Genomic DNA, 20,364 nt, shown 5'->3' on the forward strand with positions numbered 1-20,364 from the left:
AAATGTAAAGTGTACGGCCGCAATGAAAAAATTTAATTTAGGCAGAAAAAATAAAAGAAATGACAGCGTTAATGAACTTATGTATCATACAATCTAGAATTTTTATTACAGGGAAGGTAATATTCTTTTTTTTTCCAACGAACCAAACAAAGGAGTGAAGTTATTATAACTAATTTAAAGTGGTTTTAAAAGGCTTTAAATTAGGGTAGAAAATTAGTCGATGGTACGTTAGCAAGACAATGGCTACTATGAGCACATAACATTGCGATTGTTACATACGACAACACTAAAAACCGTGCGACTAGATGTTAATCCTTAACAGATCTGACCTAGCGGCCAACGCTCATAAATTGAATAATTGCAACCTAACTGATGCACCGCCGGTTACGCAGTGAAAAAGTATATGTGTGTGTTCACTTGCTGTTTCGAGTTCTCGCAACACACACATCGGTCGTTTGAAAAGCAGGCTACGCTTATCACAGTTTTTGCGCTGGCCAAAGCGAACGATGTATCATCGATAATGCTTCAGTTCATCACAATACGGCGAAAAGACATGTTTGACGATCGAAGCCGCTTGCTAAAATGTCGGAAAAGGTTGAGCAAACTTTTACCACTGTTGCTACTAACGGTGGCAAGTACGGTGGAAATGGTTGGTAAAGTGTTCTGAGTTCATTTTGCGATTTTGATTCAATTGTTGAGCTTTGAACAAACTTCTTTGCAGCGTACATTCAGCATCGACTACGATAACGATACCTTCCTGAAGGATGGCAAACCGTTTCAGTACGTAGCCGGTTCGTTTCACTACTTCCGGGCCTTACCGCAAAGCTGGCAGTCCATTCTGCGTTCGATGCGTGCTGCGGGACTCAACGCAATCACTACGTGAGTTTGTAAAAAAGCCAACGAGGGAGGGAAGAAATTTAAGGTCAACGAACTCAGTGTTGTTTACCAATATCGGCCCGATAGCTGGATTCGGGGGTTAACGTCAAGTTTCGAATGATTGCCCGTAAAGCTATTTAACTTATTTAATATTTAACTAAAAATCGCAACCACTTTCAGTTACGTAGAATGGTCGCTGCATAACCCACAGGACGAGGTGTACAACTGGGAGGGAATGGCCGACATCGAGTACTTCATACAACTGGCCGCCGAGGAGGATCTGTACGTCATTTTGCGCCCTGGTCCATACATCTGTGCAGAACGTGATATGGGAGGTTTGCCAGCCTGGTTGCTGCACAAGTATCCCGACATTCAACTGCGGACCAACGATATCCGTGAGTGCATGCAGTGCAGTTTGGTTTCCGATTATCTAGAATGAAACTTCCCCGTAGGCTACCTTCGTGAGATAAGATCGTGGTATGCGCAACTTTTCTCGCGCCTACAACGGTTTCTGTACGGCCAGGGTGGTCCAATCATCATGGTACAGGTGGAGAACGAGTACGGGTCGTTCTTTGCCTGCGATCACAAGTACTTAAACTGGTTACGTGACGAAACGGGTACGATCAAGAGTGGAAATGTCAACCAGTGCTCAATTAAACTATCTATTAACTGTTCGAACGTCTCCAGATCGTTATGTTAATGGAAACGCAGTGCTCTTCACCAACAATGGACCTGGGCTGGAGCAGTGTGGTGCTATAGAACATGTACTCAGCTCGCTAGACTTTGGGGCCGGAACGGGTAAGCTGGATGATCGTTGATTTTTTCCAATTTTCATTAACTGTTTGCGCCTAGAGGAAGAAATCAATGGCTATTGGGCACAGCTGAGGAAAACGCAACCAAAAGGGCCACTGGTAAACGCGGAATACTATCCGGGCTGGTTGACCCATTGGCAGGAGACACACATGGCCCGTGCAGAAATTCAACCAGTCGTCGACAGCTTAGACTTTATGCTGCGAAACAAAGTAAATGTTAACATTTATATGTTTTTCGGTGGGACCAATTATGGTTTCACGGCTGGGGCAGACAGTCAAGGATCTGGTGGCTACGTCGCGGTTGTAACGTCTTACGATTATGATGCCCCGTTGTCCGAAAGTGGTGATCCTACAGACAAATATTTTGCCATTCGTGACACCATTCTCAAGTACTTCCCAACACCCAACGTTACTGTTCCATCAAAGGGTAACTATAGTCCAAACGGAAAATTCTGTATTTTTCCAACAAACTCAGCAAAAATTTGTGCTCTTTAGGGCCTAAGATGGAGCTTCCACCGTTAGCCATGTGCCCTGTGGTTAGTATATTGGATCCAGCAGCTCTAGGGCGTCTCGCCACGGTAACTGTGACCAACAAGGTACCAATGTCGTTTGAAGAATTGAACCAAGTGTCGGGTCTGGTACTGTACGAAGCGCTCATACCAGAAGACATCAAAACCGATCCGTACAAGCTGACCGTGGAAGGAGTGCACGATCGTGGATACGTATTCGTCGACGACAAATTCATTGGCGTACTGTCCAGGGAAAACCTAGTCAACACTTTGCCGATAAGCTTAGACATGGGACGAACGCTTCGGGTGATGGTGGAAAACCAGGGACGCATTAATTTTGCCATACCAAACGATTTCAAAGGAATTGTCGGTGAGGTTTATATCAATACGAAGCAAATTTTCAACTGGACCATGTACGGAATTCCACTGGAAGATTCTCGTACCGTAAAGCAATTGATTTTGGACCACCAAAAGAAGGAATCAAAACAGTTGAATAGAAATGACCTGTTCAGCAATAGTGGCGAGCAGGGTGTCCAGCCCATGACTTTGTACTACACAACGTTTAATATAGCCTCTGAGATTGCCGACACCTATCTCAACCCAAGCGGATGGGGTAAAGGACTAATTTTCATTAATGGCGTCAACATCGGAAGGTATTGGCCCGTTGTAGGACCGCAGGTAACACTGTACGTTTCAAAGAACATTTTAAAAGCAAAGGGCAACGTTCTAGCCCTCCTAGAGTATCAAAAGCAATCCGCAACCATTCCGACAGTAAACTTTACCTCCACTCCCATATTCAACTAACTCCAGCCATCTGTTTAATTATGTTCGTAAATGTTTAATGATTTTAATAAGACAGTTTTTTAAAATAAAAAGTTGTAATCCAACAAGCATCACAATGGCCTCACACCGTGGCATAGAAAAGATATGAAACTAACCTGCAGCATACCCTATCTTATCAGGTTTGACCCGATTTCAATAGGAATAAATCATCATTCGGGCTCGATCATAGTGCAAGTACTTATCACGAGCAGAACCACTGAAACGCAAGAACTTCAAAGGTGCTCTTAACTTGTCTATACCAATACTTTTAAGCTACACAGACTGGCCAAGAACATTCGGAAAGAATGCAAAGGTGCCTCTGTTATACCTTCCGCCTTGACCACGTGCCTCTCTGCGCGCCATTTTCAAACAAAGCGAACTCGACAACACAGTCCAATGGACGTGTTGCGACGGCAAAACATGACCCAAAAAATCATACTTAGTATACCCGCTTGCCGATTGAATGAAAATTAAACGTAGAGCGCCTGCCAACCGAGATCCCACCGGCGACGATCGTGTTGTTCCCGCGCACTTCCAAACAAAGCTTACTTTCAAGCAAGGCACAGACAATTCACGCCAGTTTCGATTAGACCCGCGGGTGATAAGTTCGGTTAGTTAGCCTTGGATAGGACTTTCGAGTGAGGCTTAGTGTACGAAAGCCCATCCCGCAGTTGGCTCGAGTGTCGTTGGTGTTGAGATTGACGGCTAATGGTAGAACAACAGGCAACCAGGCAACAGCACGACAAGTCGACCCACAATAAAACATTGGCCATTCGATCGGACACCCTCGCGGTAGATGTTTCTAATTTGAATGTCCAGTAAAGTTTGTAATAATCGATGGAGAGCCACGTGACTTCGTAACTAACAAACGAGGGAATTAATAAAAAAAACCTGATAAACTTTAACTACATTCCAAACTTTTTCGACAATTTCCGTCTGTTTGTTCCTGTTGTGTGAGTGCTTCGAAAGTGTATCGCGGACAGTTCAAGGCTAAGATCAAGTTGTATTTATAATTCATCGATCGCCGAATTTGCATAAGTTCTGCCTAAATTAGTTTCACAAAAAGCTATCGCTGAAAACACCTTGCACAACTGCACAGCACCCAAAGGAGGGGCCAGGTTGAACGAACGGTCGAATCCGATTTCGTGCGTGTAGGTTGCACACCGGTAAAAAGACTGAAAATAGACAACCGGTTTTATACAAGCACCACTTAAAAGTTCTCATCCTTTCTTCGTTGCGAGCTGGCTGGCCACTGGCAGCAACAGTGCTGTGAGAAAGGTTCGAACGCGCAGATGTTCTCAGTGAATCACTGTTACCGATACGTACTTCCATTGACGCTACAAGTTCCGCGCATCGCAAGCCAAACCCAGATTGTCGGTCACTGAAAATGAAAATGTACGCAGTGTTGCTGCCGCTGGCACTGAGTGTGTACTGGATACGGCCCATTGAAGGGTATCAATTTGTGGTAAATGATCGTTGTCTACCCGGGCGCAATGCAAAGGACTTATGAACCGTTTTTTTATGTTTAGCGCAAATTTGATATCGATTTTGAAAATGACACCTTCACCAAAGACGGTCAACCGTTCCAGTTCATTTCCGGCTCGTTCCACTACTTTCGTGCCCTGCCTGAATCCTGGAGACACATTCTGCGCTCCATGAGGGCGGCCGGTTTAAACACAGTCATGACGTAAGTACTCAAGGAGATGAACTAGGAAAAAAAATGGCCAGCAGGTTTCCATAAACAACTTTGGTGAACACTGTGTTTTTTTATGAAGAGGTCATAAATATAGTAATGAGTCAATAACTACTAAAAAGTAACCAATCCTGTGTAGGTACATCGAATGGTCGCTTCACGAGCCTATGCCGGGACAGTACCGCTGGGACGGGATTGCTAACCTGGAGGAATTTATTGCCATTGCAAAATCGGAGAATCTGCTCGTTATCTTGCGTCCAGGTCCATACATTTGCGCCGAACGCGACATGGGGGGTTTCCCACACTGGTTGCTTACTAAACACTCCAAAATCAAGCTGCGGACTTACGACGCAGGTCAGGTCAGCGTGCACGATAAAATAATGTACTGAAATTAACATTTCCTAATTTTATCACAGACTATCTTAGAGAAGTGCTTATTTGGTACAACCAGCTGATGCCTCGCATCACGCCACATCTGTACGGTAACGGGGGCCCAGTGATTATGGTGTCAATCGAGAACGAATACGGATCGTTTAGTGCGTGTGATAAGAACTACATGGAGTTTTTGAAAAACATAACCGGTAACACATAATCAAACGGCGCTCCGCTTAACCCCGCTCATGTTAAACGAATTTACTTCCTTCAGTGCATTTTGTGCAAGACAAAGCTGTGCTCTTTACCAATGATGGGCCGGAGCTGTTGAGCTGCGGATCGATTCCTGGAATTTTACCGACGTTGGATTTTGGAGCCAGTAAGTTTTCGGTCACCGCTCACCGTGTAGCTACGTCCTCAAAAACCATTGTCCGTTTCCCCGTATGCAGCGGACGATCCAAATGTTTTCTGGAAGCAGCTCCGCAAGTTTATGCCCAAAGGACCGCTGGTTAATGCGGAGTACTATCCCGGCTGGCTAACTCACTGGATGGAGCCGATGTCACGCGTGGATAGTGGTCCCGTTATCCAAACCTTGCGCTTGATGTTAAACCAAAAGGCGAATGTAAATTTCTACATGTTTTTCGGTGGTACCAACTTCGGTTTTACCGCCGGAGCAAATGATGTTGGTCCGGGTAAGTATAGCGCGGACATTACGTCGTACGACTACGATGCACCACTGGACGAGGCCGGTGATCCGACGGACAAGTATTTCGAAATACGAAAGGTACTCATTGAGGTAAGGTGACCTGCATACTTTACATATTGCCAAATTTCCATACTAATGTGCTGCTGTTTTGTTTTTTTTTCCAGTACTTCGGAGACCCTGGTGTACAGCCACCTGAAAAACTTCCAAAAATGTCCCTCGACACGGTGTGGCTGGAGCGACGGGGTTCGTTGCTGTCGAAGCACGGACGGATGTTGCTGTCGAACCAGAAAGCAGCCGCTATGGTGCCTGTTACATTTGAAGCGTTAAATCAACATTCTGGATTTCTGCTCTACGAAACGACACTACCTGCAAACTTGAACCGCGATCCTTACACGCTGAAAGTGGAACAAATTCACGACCGAGCCTATGTGCACGTCGATAATGTAAGCTGTTTTTAGTTTCTTACAAAATGCCATGTTGTTGAACTATCTATCTATCGATCGGTACAGGTTTTCTGTGGTATTCTCTCTCGAGAGACCAATGCTGATACTATTCCTCTCAGTGTGGGGCTCGGAACTAAGCTGCAGCTTCTGGTGGAAAATCAAGGACGAATCAACTATAACATTCCCAACGATTTCAAAGGCATTTTGGGATCCGTGACAATCGACAACACGACACTGCACAATTGGACGATAACTGGCTATCCACTGGATAGCTATCACTATATTCAAAACTTCTTGAACCATCAACCGAAGTACGAAGACGATTTAACTGAAGCCGGGGCGCAGATTTACTACGGAACATTCCTGATAAGCAACGACACCATCCACGATACGTATTTGTATCCGAACGAATGGGGCAAAGGATTGGTGTTTGTGAATGGGTTTAACCTCGGTCGATACTGGCCCCTGGCTGGACCACAAATCACACTGTATGTTCCCAGGCATATTTTAACGAAAGGTGTTAACAAGCTTGTTCTGATTGAGTATCAAAAGCGCATTCAGCATCCCTACGTGCAGTTTATCGATAAGCCAATATTTGGCTAGTGACGAAGGCACTTTTATTGACCCGACAGCATGCGATAAGGGTGTAACTAAAGCAACAATACATTTCCTTATCATGGAAAACTAGAATTGATTGTGCTCTCCTAAAGTTCTCTTTTAAGGTACTGCTGCTGCACCGTAAATACTAATTTCTGTATTCTACGTTACAACGCACTTTTTATTGTACTGTTTTACTTTCCCCACGTAACAAGGCACTTTCACTTTGCTTTTACTTTTGTTTCAACCATACTGTAAACACGAAGACACCGGAGAGGAGCACCAGTGGAACGGTTAATTTAGGCATCCACGTTTTGCGTTTACTACTTGCATTAACACCAACCGAAACTGTGCACATGTTGTCCAACCTTTCACAGATTCTATCACAAAGCGATAGGGACATCTCGGTCGCATAGTAACGGTCGTCTAGCAAAACGTTATTGGGAAATGATAGCCTAAACCTTAGCTGCATGAGCTTAATCAACATCCGCATGCTCTCCAGGTGGTCGGAGGTGTTTTGGCAAATGGTTGTGGCGTACTGGCAAGGGTCAAATTCGTGCTGAAGAACACTGAAATGAAATGTAATGCAGAGATGAATACAAACCAATATCACAATGAAAGCCAATTCCAGTCCATAACACGCCGTTACCTGTCGTACATTCGCCTTTGATTCACTAGCTCGGATAAGTCGGATAAAATCTCTTTGATTGCATTCTCGTTTGTTATTCCCATTAGTCGTAAATCTTCCGCCTCGAGGCCGCTTACCTGGTCGTAAGTAACCGAGCATTTTCTAGAGAAAAGTACAACTCATTTATAACGCACCTTGTACCAATATCTGGTGCCATACTTTAGCTCATCTGTGAGATTCTTCGTGTCGTAGTGGCCACTGGAAAGAAGAATGGCTACCGGGTCGTAGTATTCCGACACCACCTCCTCCAACGCATGGTCACCGTTGCCATTCAACTTTGAATGATCCATTTCCAGAAAAGTTATAGCTTAAACAAAATGTTCACAAGCGTTGGTCGCGTTGGTCACGTTGTTATGACACGCGTTGATTACAAACATTGTTCAAGGTGGATAGTAAAAAGATACGCCTTCCAGCTGCTAGAATTGGTTTCTGGCTGACGCAACATTGCTTTTACTTACCTTGCGCATCGGTTGTCATCGCGGAAATGCAGTCGGCGTGTTGTTGTTGCCGCAGATCGTAGAAATACCCAAAATACTTGAATTAGTTGTGTTTTCCGTGAGTACAAAGCTTTTTACAAGCCATCACATTCGATTAAGTGAACAAAAGTTACCAATAATTGTTTGTAAACCCGTGCAACCCAAACGCTGGCCAGCGCGTTTCGATTCGTATGCAATAACAGAAGTTTGGTTAGGGAGTTGACATTGAACTTTTTACGCATCGAATTGTTGTGTACTCCAACACTAATTTCTAACTTTTTATATGGTACGACTCTTTTATTGCATCATGCTAATACTCTAGAACGCCGGTCCCGCTGGTGTTGTGAGTGAAAAGCGGGTACGATGATGGTTGAGGATCCGCATTTTATCGACGCGATGGTCCAGGAGCTGAAGTCGCAAGGGCTTTTCGATCAGTTTCGGAAGGAGTGTTTGGCCGACGTAGACACCAAACCTGCCTATCAGAACCTGCGGCAGCGCGTGGAAGGAACTGTGAATAAGTTTTTGGTGCAACAAGAGTGGTCCGATAACATACGCCACAAGAACCAGCTCCGTGAGCAGCTGCGAAAGAACATAATCGAGTAAGTCGAAGAGGTTCGGATGATGGATTTCCTGTTCAGGACCGTGTTCTTTGTCGTACTTTTAGCTCGGGCTTTCTAGACACCGGTGTCGAGCGGATAGTGGACCAAGTGGTTAATCCCAAAATATCCACCGTGTTTCACCCGAAGGTGGAAGAAATTGTGTACAACTATCTGGGAATTGAGAAACCGAAGTCTTCCGTCAACGGTAACGAGGTCGGAGGAAGATCCGAGTCACTTCTCGAGGATCTAGAAGCGGTTAGCCCTGATTCCGATAAAAAATCGGAGGGCAGCCTGACGCCACCGCCGCTTGCCCCAGTGCCCGTGGAGCAAATGGTCGAAGATATGGACATTGATGACGATGACGAGTTAGATGAATCGAAAGAACAGGACGATTTCGAATCGCCAGCTTTCGAGCCGCTCGAAGTACGATCACCGGCCAAAGTGAAGGAAGAGGAAACGAACGATTCCATTTCCTCCGCCATCAGCGGTTTGACGTCGCAAGAGTCGGTGGAGAGTGACGAAAAAGGTGACGCTATGCCAGCAGCAAAGCCTGCCGAGACTGCAAACGTGTCTTCAACAGAGGAGCGGGATAATCCAGCAACCAAAGACTCCGAGTTCAGTCAGGACATTGCCCCTATCAATGATTCACAGCTTTCCCAGGTGTCGAGCAACAGTCAACTACCGCCGACCACTGATCCGTCGGTTTCCGAAGAGTTGGAGCGATCGGAAGAGAACGAGCGATTAGACATTACCGAAGAGGCACAGATGCCAACGCTGTTCTCCTGCTCCCCCAGCAAGAAAACGGATTCATGCGATGGTCAGAACGATGATGAAACTGGTGAACCAAAACCTCGCTTCGATTTCGATAAAGATGGTTATGAGTTTGTCGGCACGGAACGGCCAACAGCGAGCGTCGGCGAAGATGAAAATTCACCAAACACCAATCGCGATCAGGAACCAGATGGTAGGTGCCGTTTTGTTGTTGGGATTTGTCTTATTGAGAGGCTCAAAATATTGTTGTTTTTCAGAAGAAAGCACTCAACCAACACCGGAAGAAACCAAAGAAGTGCAGCAACCGAACTTTTCCACCCAGGATGATACCACGTCGTTATCGGAGCATTCGTTGAAAATTTGTGAAGATACGCTCAGTGACGAGGATACGAAAGGATCACGATCAGTCGACGCACGCTGCTCGGGTGAGAAAAGTGCAGTGAAGGTCGGTAACCTTTCGGATGCAAGCAGCTGCAGTTCGATCAACGAAAGGGAAGTGAAAGAAAAGCATGAAAGTCCCAAAGAACAGACAAACGAGGAAGTAGCAAAGGGTGAGCCAGAAATAGTGGAAGAAAAGCAAAACGAGCGCACAATTGCGGAAGAAGTGGAACAATCTGATCGTAAGACCAAACCAGAAACCAAGGACGATCACTATCAGGAACATCTGAAGCGGCAACCGAGTCGTCAATCGAGCGATACGGACTCGGATGGTAATGAAGAGAAGTCCAAGCCGCAGGGACCGCAAGTAGCGCAAGGTGATAACAAGAGTGGCTCCACTAGTAGCAACACCGACGCGACCGCTGAAAACACTGGTGCTGGTGAAGAAAATCAATCTCACACCGAAAATTCAGAATCTGTGCCGCAGCAATCGTCAGATTTGGATGCTATGCGCGGCACAGTAACTCCCACGAGGGAGTGTGGTCGCCTAGATTCATCTTCTTCCGGCATACAGTCCGGTGATGATTCCGAGAAGAGTCCCGAATCGTTGAAACTTTCACTAAAACCCATAGCGATCGTGAGACCCGTCCAGCCGGTTGTCATTGATCAAATGCTAACGAGCGCGGACAAGTCGAAGCTAGAGCAACTGCTGAATGGGGACGCTTTTACAAACGACGCGACATTGGGTTCGATCCAAAGGGAGTGGCGTCTGATAAAGAGCCAGCTCAAGAAGCCAAGGTTCGCGTCCAACTTTTCCGAGGCGCGGCGCCTTACCAAGGTACGCAAGAAGATCGAGCGCGAGGGACAGAAACGGCTAGAACAGACACTAGCGCTAGCGAAGAGGTACATCGACGACAAGAAAGAGTACGGCGGGCAGATGGAGGATCAGGGCATCGAACTCGAGTTCGTGTGCAATGATAAACGGGAATCGCCAGGACCAACAATTTCATCACCGGTGCCAACAACGGAGGATGTTTCCGAGCCCGACCTGCACTACTTCCCGGAGCCGGAAGAACAGTTCAAATCCGACGAACGGTTGTTGCACTATTTGCGATTCAAAACGGATGGCGTAACGTTCCCTCGCAGTTTCAAAATCAAGCACTATCGAACGCAAATCTTCTCGCTCGGCCCAGCGACAACTCCCGCCCGGAAGCCGAATAAGCGTTCCGCAACACCGAACGCTTTGACCAGCAGTGCAAAGATCAAGCGAAACAGTGACGCCGGCAGCCTGCCAACGGTCAACGGGATGGCACAGAAGCTGAAGTTGAGTGCGAATGATGCGAGTTTGGCAATGAGAAAACAACGTTCCATCAGAAATGGTCACACTCACCCGATGCTTTCGAAAACCACACCGCCGTCGGTGGGTACAGATGCGTGACCACCGGGCGACGATGGACGGTGGATAGCGAAAGGTTGGGCATATTTAAAAGACAAAACATATTTTAATACTGACCACACATGTTAAGGGTGCATTGAGAAATGATTATCCGAATGTTGTTTTTTAACTCACTTGAACCGTTGGCGCCCGTAGTTCCCTTCAATAAAGTATGCACAATAACGCAACATCAGCCAGGGGTTGGTTTTTCGATGCATTTTTGTTTATTTTCCATTACAGACCACAACAGAAGCAAAAACGTAATACAAGGATAACCTAGCCTAAAGCATTAGCAGACTTCCACGGGTACTTACTTCACTAGGCTTGCTATTCATGTACTTGGCCGGTGGCGGTCTTTCCATCCAGTGCTTGTTCTATATTTTTTTTGGGCGAACCATAAACGGCGCCTCAAAGAGGGTGGCCCACTGATGTAGCAACTTTACGCACATATTCTCTAACCGCTGTTTGTGAACCGATCAAATACTGTTAAACCGCTCGGTGTGGGCAATATAATATATAGCGCTGATGATTATTTTTTATTTACAACAGATTTCATAGTGAGCTAGCTTTTATCCGCTGATCTTCTCTCCGTAGCCCGCGAGTTCCGGGAGCCAAGGAGCGTGTGGAATGCAGCGGAGAGGGAATGGGGGCACAAATATACCAAAAACCCGTGTTTGGAACCTTAACCACTACCGTTATTGTTGGTTTAGGAAATCGAATCGAGCGGGACCACTGGGGACAAGCGTAAGGGGTGCCCAAAAAGGTATGCGTTCCGGTCCTCCAAACGTACGTGAGCGCCTGATCGTTACTCAAACATTCTGTTGGGTGAAAGGGCGCATCCTTTCGGGACGGTGTTACTTCTTAATCTTTAGCCCGACTAAGCACAGCAGCAGTAAGCTGACGATCCACACGCCGACGGCCCCGTAGCCCATGTACACTTGGGAATTGGTTATGCTCCAGCCCTTGGAAAGGACGTTACGCACCGCGATCGAGGGTATGGTGAAGGGAAAGCAGTACGCTACGTACTGCAGATACTGTGGCATACCCTCTAGCGGCCACAGAATTCCTGCAATGCGAACGAAGATACACGATTACACAAACACACTGGAACGCCACAAGACGATGGTCCGCGCTTACCGCACAAGATGATCATCGGATAGAAGCTACCGGTCGCCATAAAGTTGGCCGTCGAATGGGCGTCACAGAATATTGATATCAGAAGACCTGCAACAGTGCACAAGGCATAAACAGACATTAGAATGCTCGGCTTTGGCCACTTTCCTGCCCTCGGTTTACCGTATAGCATGCCCGCAAAGCCGAGCAGCATCAGCAATCCGACGACGGTGATATTGTTGCCCTGATTTTGCGCATCAAACAGAAAGGTGGCGAGCAGGATAATTTCCAGACACTGCAGCAACATAATGGACGTTTGTGTAATGATGTGCGCCAGTAGCAGTTCGAGCGCAGTGATACCTGGGAGGGGCCATTGAACAAGGGGGTATCTAATTATTTTAATGTTCTGTGCTCGCATCTATATCTGCTCATTACGCTGGGCCCGCTTGCATATCGCCCATCTTCACGCTTGTCTGATCACCTACCTGCCACGATCGTACGATCCCACACCCCCTCCAACCGATCGGTAATGAAAATGGTGGCCGTAATTAGCGTGGCCAGGAAAAAGATCATTCTGTTCGGCGATCGTTTGCGGTGGTGTCAATTTCGAGGCCGAAAAGTGGGTGTATGAAAAGAAAGGCGGCAAAAGCAACACGTGAGTGCACCGATAGTGAAATGGAAGTCGCGGTGGGCCAGCGACTTACGTCATCACCACACCGGGCGCCATGAAGGCGGTGAACTCTTCGTCGAACGTGCCGTAGACGGGTGTCTCGAAGGAGATGGGAATGCTCGCGAGCTGCCGGGGCAGCCGGCAATCGTCCATAAGGCTCTCGGCAAACTCGCGGTACGTCTGCAGCAGCTTCTTCTCGATGAAGAACGTGATCTGCTGGTCCGATTTGTCCAGGTACACCTTGATCTCGGACGTGTGGAACGACCCACCGTCCGCGTCCCGCACATTGTCCCGTACGTCCTGCAGCGATTCGGTGAAGTTCTCCGAAAAGTGGATGAAACCTAGGATCTTCCCCTTCCGGGCATCCCGATACGCGTCGTCGTACGTTTCGTAGTACTCCTGAAATGTGTGTAACCAAGAGTTAAAGCAAAGCACCGCCTGAGTGGCCGGGAACTGCTGGCCCCCCCGCGTGCCCGACAGAGATACCTGTATCGCCACGCTTCGGTTGAGCTTCTCCAGAAACCTACACGACACTTTGTACAGATCACAGTCGTAGTCGTCGTGGTAGTAGGTGTTGATGAGCGATTCGTTAAAGCACTGCCGGATGTTGGCCAGCTCGTCGTTCACGATGCCGAGCCGCAGGTCCTTCGGGTTGCCACCGACCGCCACGTAGAAACTTACCAGTTGAAATATCGGGTACAGAAACAGGAAAACCATCCCACTGTATGTGTGTTTGTATGTACGTGTGCCCGAGAGGAAGGTCCGGAAATGAAACAAGAGTCGCGGTTACTTTCCAACAGAAACTGAAGAACTGGGTATAAACTGTGTGAGCGGATGATGAAGGGGGTCCAAAAACAGCGAACGCCGGAGGTCCTGTCATGCACGGAGGTTAGGTTGGGTAATCGTTAGGAACCCGGAGTCATCTAGAAAAATACGGTGGTCTCAATCTTATGTACTGTTCTGCCCGTCAGCTTGGCTGCCATTTGCATCCGTTTTAAGAACGGCTATCGTCCAGCTATTTTAATGCAAACCAAAGTTAGAGGATTGTACCTTGTTAATTTCCAAACATCAATACTGGCCGAATGATAGTTAAAGAAGCTCGGTTCATTTCACTTCCACATGGAACACCATTCGCAGTGGTGCCACGGATGTGGCTAGTAACGTCCCCTAACCTCATGCTCTAACATGAAGTAGTAAGCATTAGAATGAGGCATTAGCTAAGACTGGCAATTGCTATGTACAAGTAAAAAAATCATTGGATTTGTCCTAGTTCAATCACACAATTGTCCCACTGTCGCCGTCACAGAAGCTGACCAACCACAGAGTCCCCAGTGTACTTTCACAGTTCTGAGTCGTTTTCTGAGATGTTGTTTCGTTGGTTGTTCGATGATCGTTCTATGAAAAATGAGTAATATGCAGATGGTGATGAAACGCGGGTGCCATCGGTGCGATCTCTGCGATCGCCCTGCGCAGCCACACGGTCCTACATTCGGCGACCAGCCATTCAAACGACCGAACAGTGGCCGAGTGGCGAATATTGGAGAAGCTAAAAGACAGGACACACGGTGCGCTACTCACGCCGGTTGTCGGATCATCTGGAGGAAGTTCTTCGACAGCAGCGCATTCATGCGCCGCTTGGTCGTGAAGCTGACCAGCTCCTTGAGCCTCGTGGTCAGCGGTTGCCGCTTCTCGTCGAACATGCCTCGCTCCGCTGGCTTCTTCTCGTTGGCCGTCGTCAGCGCTGGTATCGTGTTCTTGATGTCCCGAGCGTCACCGACGGCCCGCAGCGTCTGCGTCTGGTGTGCCGTCCGGTCGGCCTCCTCCGAGGGGCCGTGCTTTTGGCAGAGGTTCAGAAAAGCCTCCTCGAGCGTGCTGCAGGAGAACCGTTCCAGAATGTTGAGCGGCTTGTCTTCGGCCAGTAGAATGCCGTTTCGCATCAGTCCAATCTGGAATCGGTCACCGAAAAAGATCGCTAGAAACGGATCGCCACGCCGGTGATTGGCCTCACGCCCACTTACGCAACCGGCTTGCTTAGCCTCTTCGATGTAGTGGGTCGTAATAATCACAGCCATTTTGTTTGTACTCGTCGCTTCCACTAGATACTGCCAGATCTTCTCCCGCAGCAGCGGGTCCAGCCCAACGGTCGGTTCGTCCAGGATCAGTAGCTCCGGTTCGTGGACCATGGCGGCCGCGAAGGACACCCTCCGCTGCTGGCCACCACTGCAGTTGCCAACATATCTGCGCGGTAGAGGAGGTGCGGTCAGTTAGGAAGATGATTCGAACCGCATTTACCGCGTCCGCTTGGTCTCACTCACCGATCGTCTCCTGGCAGCTCTAGGAGGTGCTTCAGTAGTTTGTACCGTTCGCGGATTTTCTCCTTCGACATGCCGTATATCCGGCCGAAGTAGTAGATCGTTTCCTTGATGGTGAACTCCTCCACGAGGGCAATGTCCTGGGGCATGTAGCCAATGCGGGGCCCCGGCACTCCCGAGCCTGCCGTGCCGGGTGTTCCGCCGAGCACATTGATTTCACCATCGTTCAGGAACTTCCTGCCCACTATACAGGAGAGTAGTGTCGTTTTGCCGCAACCGGATGCTCCCAGGAGGCCATAGCTGTAAATAGAGTTTCACCACAACCGTTAAACTCTTAACCGAACTCGTCCATTTCTAATGACACCGAAAACCGAAAGTAAGGTCCACACACCCGTCTGTCGCTCTGTAACGGATTGGTGCCGAATCTGTCGTCATAAACAATACACACTCAACCCACGCCCGCTGATCGATGCTGATACGGCGAGGCGTCTCAGGTGAACCATGAAACTCGGTGAACTCGGTTGAGACGTGAAGCAATCGGTAGTGAAAATAGACACAAAATACGGTCCGCCATTTGAACATGAAGGAGGCCACAGAGGCCACAGTCAGCGCTACCTTTCAAAGCCTTCACCACCGGAGGTTTACCCTCGGCTAATTAATGGGGCTTTCGGACTTCCACGCGCAATTGCCCACGGTTTTCTGGGGGAGACTGCAGTGGCTTTGGACGTTATGCGAATTTGAACCGTGCGCCAGTCTCCCACTGATTTATGGATGTGATGGTCAAACACATTTCCCGGCGCCAGAAGTTGCGACAGATATGGAAGGTCGCGTTTCCTTTTTGTCGTCCGTCACCAGCAACATTGAATTATCCCAGGGCCTCTTCGTAGTCCGAGCGACGGCGGGCTCATCGCGCTAATCGCTCTGTGCAAATGGTCAAATGATTAATACCAACTGTGAATGGGTCCGCTGCTGAGCATTAGTAGTCGGAGACGGAAAGCAGCTAGCCGTGCCACTGACCAGTCTTCGGTTGCGGCACCCCACCCAGCGTTAAGTAAGTAAAGACAATGGGAGTGCAATAAATTGGGCTCCAAAAACGCAACCGTGGCCGAGCGAAGGATAAAGTTTCGACCCACCTTTCGACGCAACCTCAAGCTGGTTTATGATCTTTGTCTCGGGTAACCGAGGTCAGTCCGTGTTGGGCTACGAATAGAAGGAGATATTCAGCAGTGCAATTCACTGTTAACACTTCTGATGCTATTGATTTGATATGATTCGCTTGATATGATCGTCGGTCTTCTTTTTGGAGCTCCATGTTGTTTTAAAATTTCATAGATAGACCTTAGTACTCTTTACCATTTTCATTTCAATCCTTGTACCTTCTTCCACCTATCAGCAATCCATTGACCACATGCTAACTCCATCAACTTGAAATTTGACCCCCATAAAAACAGTCAAGGGATGCGCTTTTTCATGGGAACGCTCTCAGCAACCTTTTCCGATCGGTTTTGTAATGGTGATCTTCACTCGTCCAGCACACCCGAAGGGATCTCTCGTTTTTGGTCCATTTATTAACCGAGAGGTGTTTTGGTCACTCTACTAATTGCCATTAGCTTTCAGTTTCATTTCGGTGTTTTGCCCGTAAATTGGCCATGGACCGACGACCACGGCCGCCATTACGCGTCACACCAAGAAGCCAAATCGACCCGATCGCGTAACGATCGAGCCGAGAGTGATGGCCGTACAATTGGTCACAGGCATTCATCATCCCGCCGTGTTGGAGGCAATCCTTCAACTGTCTTCGACCTCTTTTCATCTGCGTCGGCACCCCAACGCGAGTGGATTCTTCGCCGTCTTCTCCGTCTTTTATTCAAATGACCCATCCCGTCCGAAAGGAACCGAGAAAAAAAAAAGTTACGTAAACGATGTGGCCTTGACACGTACTTTCTTGTGTTCGCCGTCGCGTTGTTGGCTGCGACGCCCCTCGTGCGTTCCGGGCAGAGAGGTGTCACTTTTCTACGAAAGCTACTCCACAAGTGCGCGAGGTCGTGTCCCTTTGCCGGTGGTGTCCTTTCGGAGTGCCGCAAAAGGAGATTTCACCTCGCCGGCTCACGGACAAACCGGTGAAGACGACAATGGTCGCGGCCCTCGCCAGAACCGCGCACCACCAGAATAGGCGTCCAAGGTGTGACAGATACGACCCCTGGTGAGACCCGAGGTTTGAACTTGAACCAGGTCACCCCGCCCGAATCGAATTAGAGAGCCGTGTGCCGTGTAGTTGCCACACTCGCGCTCCACCGGCGCTCCGTCTAGGAAAGTCGGAAGGTCGCCGCATATGTTAAGTTCCTGATACCACCCCGACCCCGTGTGCCCGTGGGCTGTGCGAGGATGCGGAATTGCCCCGTGCGGCCAAGGAAGCGACCGAGAAGAGCAGTTGCCGAAGGGCAAGAAGTGAAAACGAAAACGCATTCACGGCGGAACGGGTTAGGCCGGGGCCGTTGTGCTGCTGTGGTGAGGTTTGCCAGGTCATCGTCGCGGCAAGGAGAGCGCCTGACGTTGACCATGAAACGGCCCCCCAATGTCACCCGGTGACACCCCTGTGGGTGAATCCTGTACCCGGCGCGGCCACGAATGTTGCAAGCGTGTGGAGGCAGTTCCGAGGAGGAGAGTTTCCTTGGCGCCGCTCTTGTGGTGAACTTCAACTTCGTCTACATCCGTCCATCCCACTTTCCAGGGCATCTGGGGGGCGAGTGTGTGGCCTTCGAACTCGGAAGGGCACCCCCCTGAGAGGCGCTTCCACGACGGTTGCCCAACGCGATGTTAGCCCATCGCACTCTCAGTCCACGCCAAAAGGCACGCACCTGGCGTTCGAGAGCTTTCGCGCCTTTTATTAAAATATTCATGTTATGCGACATGACCGATAGCGGCCCTCTCCCCACCCGCCGGGGTGGACCGTGATGTTGGATTCTGGTTTCACTTTCCTTGCGCAACCGGTCGCGACAAGGATCGCGGTGTCAGAGAGGTTCTCGCTAGGTCCAGACCAAAGACCAAAAGACCGTCCGCGGCTCGGTGGAGACACAAAGACGCTACTTACATCGATCCACGGGTGACGCTCATGTTCAGGTGATTCAGCACGATCTTCTTGTTGGGATCGTTCGCCTTGCCGTAGTATTTGTAGCCGGATATCACTTCCACCGCCGTCATGTTGGGGCCGTTCTGCTGCTAGCTGTTGGTCTGTGGAGCGAGAGAGAGAGAGAGTGTTAGAGAAGCACTGGCCGAAGTTTATCCAGGATACGAATGGACCGACGTGCGTTCCAGAGAACCGAGCGGAATAAATCAATCCTAAATCATACTGCTGGGCTGGACAGGCGACTGTTCGGATTTTACAGCCGGTGTTCTTGATTGCACAATCCACAGTCAATATGCAAATTGGGGAGGAAGCGGCCTAGGACATTAGTTTGTAGTTTCCTTTTGCCAGATTCACACGAAAAATAGGCGAGCAAACAAACCATGAATGGCGAGTTGTACTGTAAACAGAACCTCGAACCGGTTCCGTTGGCCCGTAGTCCGTACAGTCGTGTTCGTTGGGGGCCGGGAGTCGTCGGCAGCGCAGTTTCATCACAACATGTTTTCGAAATTACCCAAATGTAATGGTGTCGCTCGGTTACATACTCTCCGACACGGGGAAACTAGAAAATGTATGAAAATTTAACGTTCAAAGTGAGACATACAAGACCCATTTATGCGAGCCATAAATTGACAGCATCGGAAGAAGTCAGAACTCGGCACGGCTCGTTCCTGTTTAATTAACAAATCCGACCACAGGTTGAAGTTTGCCGTCGGCAACAAACAGAGGCCGGTCGTCCATCATTATCGTTCCGCTGCTTGACATCGCAGGCTTCTTGCGGAAGCCCGAGCACACGGTCACACTGTGGGCGGACAATGACCTAATGATGATCCTTGAACAACTTGCCGAAGTGAAACAGGTTACCATAACCAGCGATCGCCGGAAGAGAGCACACGTCAGAACGCTGGATTTGACGTGTGGAACCATCTTTTATGACACCAATAAGCTTCACAGTTAGCGATCAAACCGGGCGCTCGGATCTCGGGTCCACCGAGTACTCCATTCCGCTCCATTTTCATACTAATGCTACCTTAATTTAAATCAATTCTAATTCAAATCTTAAATTTAGTGCCAGTTGTCTATCCCAGGGTTGTCGAGGCCAGGCAAGGCCTCTGAGGTAGTCGGCGACTATGGGTCGTCGGCAAGGGTTCGCAAAGTGAAGGGCAACTGTGAAAGAACTGATGACTCTTAAGACTAACGGCTCTGAGAGAGTCTTATGACCCCCCGGTGCAAACGGTCAAATAGAGTCATTCTGACAAAATTGTGGTGACACAGTGCGAAGATTTTTGGCCGAGGCGTCAGACAGACGGGCGAAGAAGGTTTATATAAGTCCCGACCGATCGGTCGATCGGCACATCGGTGCCGTCCGAACAGTGCCGTCGGTCGGATCAATATTTCTCCGTCCGTTGTGTGAGACTCGGCTGGGCTTGGAACTGTGTCACCGTGGCCGTCCGGCGTGATGTAAGGTGTGTGGTAGCTAGACATTCATTTTTTTTACGCCCACCCTGGATCGGCAGCTCCCGGCGTATACTTCCATGCCCCCGAGCCCGGGAATGTAGTTCCCAGTGGCCTCCGTTGAACCGGCGTTCCAGTTGCCACGGTGCCGCCGTGGCTGGTTCCGAGCTCCAGGAGAGGTCGCCCTTGTACCGTGCGCGCTCCGTGCCGACGCCGCTGTCGTCGATTAATGAAGCAAACTTGAACATAATCGCCCGCTCAAGGTCACGCACACCCCTGGGCTGGGGGACGGCCGGATGGTTCGATAAGTTACTCGCTCGCCTCAAGTACTCGCCCCTTACTCCGTACCGAGCAGGTACGGCGCAGGATCGAGCGTGATCGATCGTCATCGACTCGGCGCTGAAGCGTCCTCGAAAGAGGCTGCCACTTCGGGATGCTGCCATTTTGCGGACCGGTTTGCGAACACTGGCGGACGATCGCCGGGTGACGGACAACTGCTGCTTCATCTTCAAC

General features: G+C 49.0%; 5 protein-coding genes across 5 annotated transcripts; 3 read left to right on the forward strand and 2 right to left on the reverse strand.

Annotated features, from left to right (window-relative positions):
- The first annotated feature begins 543 nt into the window (after positions 1 to 543).
- LOC131208577 (beta-galactosidase-like) lies at positions 544 to 4,059 on the forward strand. The gene is made up of 7 exons (XM_058201371.1): positions 544 to 649; positions 722 to 879; positions 1,057 to 1,271; positions 1,329 to 1,493; positions 1,564 to 1,674; positions 1,729 to 2,115; positions 2,184 to 4,059. Exons 1-7 carry the CDS (start codon positions 554 to 556, stop codon positions 2,999 to 3,001), a joined length of 1,950 nt encoding a protein of 649 aa, XP_058057354.1. The 5' UTR covers positions 544 to 553; the 3' UTR covers positions 3,002 to 4,059.
- A 146-nt stretch (positions 4,060 to 4,205) lies between these two features.
- Positions 4,206 to 7,392, forward strand: LOC131212865 (beta-galactosidase-like). Its single transcript, XM_058206921.1, has 8 exons — positions 4,206 to 4,484; positions 4,549 to 4,706; positions 4,852 to 5,066; positions 5,129 to 5,293; positions 5,359 to 5,463; positions 5,534 to 5,880; positions 5,955 to 6,233; positions 6,300 to 7,392. Exons 1-8 carry the CDS (start codon positions 4,407 to 4,409, stop codon positions 6,834 to 6,836), a joined length of 1,884 nt encoding a protein of 627 aa, XP_058062904.1. The 5' UTR covers positions 4,206 to 4,406; the 3' UTR covers positions 6,837 to 7,392.
- On the reverse strand, positions 6,719 to 7,854 carry LOC131212866 (uncharacterized). The gene is made up of 3 exons (XM_058206922.1): positions 7,678 to 7,854; positions 7,480 to 7,620; positions 6,719 to 7,399 (listed from the first exon to the last, which is right to left on the reverse strand). The coding sequence occupies exons 1-3, from the start codon at positions 7,806 to 7,808 to the stop codon at positions 7,063 to 7,065; spliced, it is 609 nt and encodes a 202-aa protein (XP_058062905.1). The 5' UTR covers positions 7,809 to 7,854; the 3' UTR covers positions 6,719 to 7,062.
- Positions 7,855 to 7,997: 143 nt separating this feature from the next.
- On the forward strand, positions 7,998 to 11,343 carry LOC131209272 (biorientation of chromosomes in cell division protein 1-like 1). The gene is made up of 4 exons (XM_058202299.1): positions 7,998 to 8,073; positions 8,317 to 8,593; positions 8,659 to 9,557; positions 9,622 to 11,343. The coding sequence occupies exons 2-4, from the start codon at positions 8,358 to 8,360 to the stop codon at positions 11,178 to 11,180; spliced, it is 2,694 nt and encodes an 897-aa protein (XP_058058282.1). The 5' UTR covers positions 7,998 to 8,073; positions 8,317 to 8,357; the 3' UTR covers positions 11,181 to 11,343.
- Positions 11,344 to 11,478: 135 nt separating this feature from the next.
- Positions 11,479 to 18,473, reverse strand: LOC131208809 (ABC transporter G family member 20). The gene is made up of 10 exons (XM_058201702.1): positions 18,364 to 18,473; positions 15,276 to 15,572; positions 14,979 to 15,198; positions 14,539 to 14,906; positions 13,447 to 13,681; positions 12,995 to 13,359; positions 12,776 to 12,864; positions 12,474 to 12,650; positions 12,315 to 12,401; positions 11,479 to 12,243 (listed from the first exon to the last, which is right to left on the reverse strand). The coding sequence occupies exons 1-10, from the start codon at positions 18,471 to 18,473 to the stop codon at positions 12,032 to 12,034; spliced, it is 2,160 nt and encodes a 719-aa protein (XP_058057685.1). The 3' UTR covers positions 11,479 to 12,031.
- Positions 18,474 to 20,364: the final 1,891 nt, after the last annotated feature.

Source organism: Anopheles bellator, chromosome 2, assembly GCF_943735745.2.
Source record: "Anopheles bellator chromosome 2, idAnoBellAS_SP24_06.2, whole genome shotgun sequence".
Taxonomy (NCBI): Eukaryota; Metazoa; Arthropoda; class Insecta; order Diptera; family Culicidae; genus Anopheles; species Anopheles bellator.

What these genes read in the sequence shown, in the direction of transcription:
- LOC131208577 (XM_058201371.1), top strand. Translation starts at nt 554, where the DNA reads ATGTTTGACGATCGAAGCCGCTTGCTAAAATGTCGGAAAAGGTTGAGC. An exon ending in TGGCAAGTACGGTGGAAATG is followed by an intron (nt 650 to 721) that starts GTTGGTAAAGTG and finishes ACTTCTTTGCAG; the next exon opens with CGTACATTCAGCATCGACTA. An exon ending in GGACTCAACGCAATCACTAC is followed by an intron (nt 880 to 1,056) that starts GTGAGTTTGTAA and finishes AACCACTTTCAG; the next exon opens with TTACGTAGAATGGTCGCTGC.
- LOC131212865 (XM_058206921.1), top strand. Translation starts at nt 4,407, where the DNA reads ATGAAAATGTACGCAGTGTTGCTGCCGCTGGCACTGAGTGTGTACTGG. An exon ending in GCTGCGGACTTACGACGCAG is followed by an intron (nt 5,067 to 5,128) that starts GTCAGGTCAGCG and finishes ATTTTATCACAG; the next exon opens with ACTATCTTAGAGAAGTGCTT. An exon ending in TACGAAAGGTACTCATTGAG is followed by an intron (nt 5,881 to 5,954) that starts GTAAGGTGACCT and finishes TTTTTTTTCCAG; the next exon opens with TACTTCGGAGACCCTGGTGT.
- LOC131212866 (XM_058206922.1), bottom strand. Translation starts at nt 7,808, where the DNA reads ATGGATCATTCAAAGTTGAATGGCAACGGTGACCATGCGTTGGAGGAG. An exon ending in AATCTCACAGATGAGCTAAA is followed by an intron (nt 7,621 to 7,677) that starts GTATGGCACCAG and finishes ACTTTTCTCTAG; the next exon opens with AAAATGCTCGGTTACTTACG. An exon ending in CAAAGGCGAATGTACGACAG is followed by an intron (nt 7,400 to 7,479) that starts GTAACGGCGTGT and finishes ATTTCATTTCAG; the next exon opens with TGTTCTTCAGCACGAATTTG.
- LOC131209272 (XM_058202299.1), top strand. Translation starts at nt 8,358, where the DNA reads ATGATGGTTGAGGATCCGCATTTTATCGACGCGATGGTCCAGGAGCTG. An exon ending in CTGCGAAAGAACATAATCGA is followed by an intron (nt 8,594 to 8,658) that starts GTAAGTCGAAGA and finishes TCGTACTTTTAG; the next exon opens with CTCGGGCTTTCTAGACACCG. An exon ending in TCGCGATCAGGAACCAGATG is followed by an intron (nt 9,558 to 9,621) that starts GTAGGTGCCGTT and finishes GTTGTTTTTCAG; the next exon opens with AAGAAAGCACTCAACCAACA.
- LOC131208809 (XM_058201702.1), bottom strand. Translation starts at nt 18,473, where the DNA reads ATGACGGCGGTGGAAGTGATATCCGGCTACAAATACTACGGCAAGGCG. An exon ending in AGGCTAAGCAAGCCGGTTGC is followed by an intron (nt 14,907 to 14,978) that starts GTAAGTGGGCGT and finishes GACCGATTCCAG; the next exon opens with ATTGGACTGATGCGAAACGG. An exon ending in TCCGATGATCATCTTGTGCG is followed by an intron (nt 12,244 to 12,314) that starts GTAAGCGCGGAC and finishes TTCGCATTGCAG; the next exon opens with GAATTCTGTGGCCGCTAGAG.